The 6,000-nt window shown below is 45.7% G+C and overlaps 1 protein-coding gene across 1 annotated transcript in view; it reads right to left on the bottom strand.

Annotated features, from left to right (window-relative positions):
- Positions 1-654: 654 nt before the first annotated feature.
- LOC146859600 (endogenous retrovirus group PABLB member 1 Env polyprotein-like) overlaps positions 655-6,000 on the bottom strand; it is a 47,267-nt gene continuing 41,921 nt past the window's right edge. Inside the window, exon 2 of the mRNA XM_085646555.1 lies at positions 655-3,611. Coding sequence (XP_085502681.1) covers positions 1,400-2,923 — 1,524 coding nt within the window. The 5' untranslated portion in view covers positions 2,924-3,611 and the 3' untranslated portion in view covers positions 655-1,399. The remainder of the gene's footprint in view (positions 3,612-6,000) is intronic.

Genomic DNA, 6,000 nt, shown 5'->3' with positions numbered 1-6,000 from the left:
GGAACATCGGAGCCCTGCTGACCTCGTCGCGGCTCGACCTCGCAGAAGTAAACCATCGGAGCCCTGCTGACCTCGTCGCGGCTCGACCTCACCGCAGCAATCCCCCGAGCCCTGCGGACGACGTCCCGGCTCCCGGAACCCCCCGGCTCGAGGATTGAGAGCTAGGCTCAGGGTGTTCCAGTACCAGGCTAAGACTGAGACTGTCCCGCTACCCCATCCCAACCAGACTTTGAGACTCTTTTGGATCCCTTGATCCACCTGTAAATATTGCCACAGAAATCTGCCTTGATAACCGATAAAATTGTAGAAGAATAAATACCCTGGCTGTGTCCCTCTGTGGTGATGGGGTTGCTTAGCTGATACGATCATAGGAGAAGGACCTCGCCCAGGAGGCTTCTCAGCGGCGCTCGGCTACTCGCCTACGGAACGGTGGCCCTCGGGGTGGTCAGTCCGACACCATCGGGCTCCCGGAGGGCGCCCTTCTAACACCGGTCTAGGAAGTGAAGTACTGGGTTTTTCAGAACCCCCCGGTGCCAGGGAGCACACCCAAAGACTTCGAGTTCTTCCTGTTTCAGACTACAGAAATACAGAGTCTTCTTGGTTAAGTCAAAGATCGTATTTATTGGCTGCAACCAGTAACAGGTATCCTAGAAGTACAACACGGTGTATATTCGCAGGAGACTGCTCAACCTTACAAAGCCAGCCTTCTCTTTTTATACAAAATATTATGCTTTAGGCAAACATTCCTTATTTTACAGTTGACCATTCACATATTTTCACTACAAAGAAAAAGCAAAGTCATGATGACAAGCCCATATTTCAGTTTGCCCAGCCCTCAATCAATTTCCCGGCGAGGCTCAGTACTTTCATCAGATATCGACGGACCCCCAATAAAAACGGGCACCTCCTCCTCGTAAAGCAAGTCATAAAGTAGGAAACAGTGACAGGTGTGTGTAAGATTAGGCATGGTTTGTGTGTGATGAAAGGTTTTATGATATGTTGTGCCTTGATACTAATCACATTCGGCCACTGGGAAAGGAACTGGCCGAACAGGTTTTGGCTTCAGGCAGTGGAGTCAGCTTGCCCAGGTCACAGAGGAGTCAGCAAAGGTGCATGTGTCCTTCAGACTCAATTTTTGGCCTAGTCATTGGCCTATGTGAGGGCAATCACAAAATGGCTGCCGTACAATAGAAACCGAGGGATCAGAACGGAAACTATGATTTCAGGGTGATTTCTTCACCCGAATATGGCGAAAATACTTATGCATAGTATCCTAATCATTTGCGGTCTGCTGATACCAAAATTGTCATGATACGACGATGTTTATAACACGGGTCCAGAATTTACAGTACCACAGACCCTCCTTTTGCCCTTACATAGGCAATAACCTATACTCACGTTAATCTGAGTCTAGGTCTGAGTCCAGGTCTATATTCATAAAGTCGTTGAGATGTTGCTGTAGCATCATCCTATTACTTAGCTCGTCTCTTGATACAGGTTTCCTTACACACGATGTAGTACAGAGGCCACATATTGCAGGAGCACACTGTACACACACACAGAACAGGAAAAGAATGGCTAAGATCATCCCAATGACTATCAGAATCTTCCATCCCCAGGCGGATATCAGTTCCCAGAACCACCCCATCAATGACCAATCTCCTTTATCCACGTGAATAGATTCGGAGATCTTATCCAGTTTGGAAATGGCCTGGTAAACTGTCGGAGCGTTATCTGGAATGAAAACACAGCAACTTGATTGGATCACTTTACACACCCCACCTCGGTCTGCAAGTATGACGTCTAATGCGACCCTGTTCTGAAGAGTCATAAGGCGATCCGACTGGAGCTCAGCAGTCAAATTACTAAGGGCACCGGCGGTTTCATCTACCGTGGATTCAACCACCCTTGTCAATTGCCTTATGTTCCTGCTGTTAACCATAGGCCCCCAAAACGGCAAAAAACCCTTTACGAAATCTCCAAGTTCTTGTCCTGCAGTGTCTTCTTTACTGATGACACCTCTAACTATCCTTTTCTTGTGGTAATCTGCCGCGGCCGTGTAGGTGGGAGGCAACAGGAACAAAACAAAACATGTGCCTGAGAAGTCAGGGGGCAACCATGTATAGGCTCTATTATGGCAGATGAAATAGGTACCCTTAGCTGCTAAGAACGAAGGGGAAGTCTGAGACGTAAAAACATATGTTTCAGTGCAGATACTTCTCCCTAACTGAGCTCTGGGATTCTTGCCATTACCTTGCAGACATAGGTGACCCTGATGGGGTACAATCCAAATCGGGGAGGATCTCTTTGCTCGCTGGTTCTCACTCACAGTAACTCCATATCCTGTTACGTTCCATCCAATATATGCTAGTGTCTCATCTCTCGGGATAGTCTCATAGGAAATATCTTCCCTAATCATATCTACTATACCCTTAACTAGAGCACTATTCTTAGCATCATCTTTCACAGAACGTAGGGGGTTGGCTTCATGAGCGTATATGAACATCGTTCTATATGCCCACACAGAACCATTATGGCTGAAAGGCAGGACCAGATAAGGGATACCTTTATCAGTAGTATGAGGCATAAGGCCACACACCCAACAGTTAGTTGTGTTCCCTACTAATTGGTGTTGGTGTAGAAGCTGAATTAATGAATTATTGACAAATTCTAATCTTCTAGCAGACTCGTGCTCAGGCAGAGGGTGAAAAGAATGCGAGGAAACAGTAGAAGGAGGTATGGGCTGTGTAGTGGGTGCAAATGTCACTTGAAAAGAGAATAAAACATATCCTATTAAAAACGTCATTACACTAAGCAACATGAAAATACATAATATCAAAAATCGTTTCTTTGTCATCATTATACACATTCTGGCTTTAAAGTTCATCTGTTTGGCAGGTCTCTCATTCTCGAAAAACTCCATCCTCTCTAATTGCTGCTCGTGGTGGTAGGGTGTTCTATGCTAAGGAATGCTTCTGTCAGTCCAGGGCAACTCCCTTAGACCGACCAGAACTGTCGACCTAACGTCTCCAGCTGCACTCCAAAGACTTGGGCAACCACAACCCTACAGCTGAACCCGGATGGCGGTTCGAAAAACAAAAATAAGAAAGTTTCTCAGATGAGAGAGCTGCACTTTCAAAAAAAAAATAGCAAAGAAAAAGAATTTTTTATTTGTCCATAGTTCTCGGCCTCAAATTGTAGCGGGTTTTTCCAGGTACTGTCTGGTTCTGGAACAAGAGTTCAGGCTCTGTAGTGTTCAATAGAATTGACGGTGGCACAAAATATTGTCACTTTCTTGTTCAGAAAGTGTTCCTTTTACACGTGCATCACTAAAAGGCAGAAAACGAGGCACAGTCTCAGTCTCAGAGTCGGCGATCCCCTCCTGGGCCCACCGGTCGTACGGTAGAGGCAAAGGGACCCTCTTGCAGTGTACGCCGTGGATCCAGTTCTTTTTCCCTTCCACTCGATCTTGTTGAGAGAAGGACGAGATGGGGACCGGTCCAACGGGGCTGGTCATTCTTCGTCCGTTGGAAGTTTTTGACCAGCAACCATGATCCAGGATCGATAAGATGTCCTGGAGCTTCAGAGACCTGAGGCAGAGTATCGTGAACCTGTTGGTGTAAAACACGCAATTTAGCCGTCAATTCATGCAGATAATCAAGCAGTACAGGGTGTTGGATCTCACTGAATTTTGTCGGCCTTGGCACTCCCCATATGTTAGCCGGGCGGCCGAACACAATTTCATAGGGACTAAGTCCCACTCGCGAATGCACAGTCATTCTTGTTGATAGGAGTGCTAAAGGCAGAGCCTCAGGCCATTTAAGACCAGAGCGCACTTGTATCTTTGCCAACTTCAATTTGAGCGTGCCATTATAGCACTCTACTAGTCCAGCTGATTGGGGGTGATTTGCAGCGTGAACTTTTTGCTAGATACCTAGTCCTTCACATACTTTCTTCATCACTCGACCCACAAATTCACTCCCATTATCACTCCAGACCATTCTCGGCATTCCAAACCTAGGGAAGAATTCTTTGGCAAGGGCTTTAGCTGTGGATAAGGCAGTGTTGTCTTTTAAGGGATATGCTTCTACCCATCTTGAAAAGGCACAAACAACAACGAGTACGTATTTCAAATTGTTGCACCTTTCCATGTGGATGAAATCTAGCTGGAAACCTCAAACGGATACGTTGGAGGCGCAAAATGACCAGCTGGAGTTGGGGTTCCCCTACCAGGATTGTATTTCAGACACACCATGCAATTCTTGACCACATTCTCTGCACATTTAGGAATTCCAGCATTGTGCCATACTGGAGCCAACAACTTACAAATCCCTTTCACACTGATATGGGCCATTCCATGAGCCATTGTCACTACTGCAAGCACATACGCATCGGGTAACAACCATCGCTGATGTTCTGACAAGTCAACCCAACAACCATTTTCATCCAATTTACCCGTACTTTCTCTCGACACACTCAACTCTTTCTCTGAAGCTTCAGCTTGAAGAGACTTCACACTCTCTATCGTATCTTCACACATTCCAACGTCACCAACCCATCTTGCAGGGCCTGCAACATAAATTCGATTAATCACATCTTTTGCTGTTTCTTTTGCGATTTCGTCAGCAAATGCATTACCACGGCCAACATCATCAGTAACCTTCTTGTGTGCACTGCATTTCACAATTGCAACTTGTAACGGCAAGGTCAGTGACTCAAGAAGTTCATTCACCAACTGACCATGCTGAATCTTGGCTCGATGCGAAGTCAGAAACCCACGTTCTTTCCACAATCGTCCAAAACTATGAGCCACACCAAACGCATACTGGCTGTCAGTATATATGGTCACCCTTATTCCTTTCGATAACACACACGTAAGTACAATCAACTCTGCTGCTTGGGCTGAATTATGTGGTATACGTGCAGCTTCAACAATCGTATGCAAGGTCGTGACAGCATATGCTGCAGTCGTATCACCATTCGGAAGCTTGAAGCATGAACCATCCACCCATAAGGTACCATCACACTTTAAAAGAGGAGTATCTTTAAGATCTACTCTCCCTTTCGTTTCTTCTTCTGTCCTGAGAAAACAATCATGCTGTTCAACATCATCTGTCTCTATTGAAATCGGCAATAACGTGGCTGGATTCAACGTATTGCATCTCTTTATGTGCACATGACTCGCTAACAGTGTTAACTCGTAACCCGACAATCGAGCACTAGTTAAGTGCTGTGTCTTGGTCCTGTTTAACAACGTGTCCACTGCATGTGGAACCATCACAATCAACATATTATTCATCACTAACCCAGCAGACTGTCAAATAGAAACAGCTGCTGCTGCTGTGGCTCTCAAGCAACTCGGCAATGCTTTAGCTACCGGATCCAAAGTCGACAAAAAATACGCGCATGGACGCTGCTTGTCTCCGAAAGACTGTGTCAGCACTGACAATGCACAACCCTCTTTCTCATGGACATACAGCGTAAAGGGCTTACTGTAGTCGGGGGTACCCAACACAGGAGCCGAACACAATGCATTACGCAATTCGGAAAAACTTTTCTGACAATCTTCAGACCATGGAACGGGATTCGGTGTATCTTTACAGGTCAAAGCTACCAAAGGTTTGGCCAGCAAAGAGAAATTCGGTATCCACTGTCTGCAGTATGATGTAATGCCCAAGAAAGCACGTACTTCTCTCTGTGTCCTGGGCACACTCAATTTTGCAATTGCCTGAATTCTTTCTGGGGTCAGTTTCCTTCCCTCCTTCGATAAGAGATGACCTAAGTAGGTCACTTCTTGTCGACAATATTGCAGTTTTGAAAGAGACACTTTGTGATGTAAATCAGACAAATGACGCAACAACGACAAGGTGGCTTCTTTACAAATCTTCTCAGTATCTGCAGCGATTAGCAAGTCATCGACGTATTGAATAAGGGTAGCGCCATCAGGTAAAACAATTGCATCAAGCTGTGTTTTTAAAGCCTGACTATATATTGATGGAC

Source organism: Triturus cristatus, chromosome 3_1, assembly GCF_964204655.1.
Source record: "Triturus cristatus chromosome 3_1, aTriCri1.1, whole genome shotgun sequence".
NCBI classification, from domain to species: Eukaryota; Metazoa; Chordata; class Amphibia; order Caudata; family Salamandridae; genus Triturus; species Triturus cristatus.
Note: the sequence above shows the minus strand (reverse complement) of the source record. Positions and strands in the feature narration are given on the sequence as shown.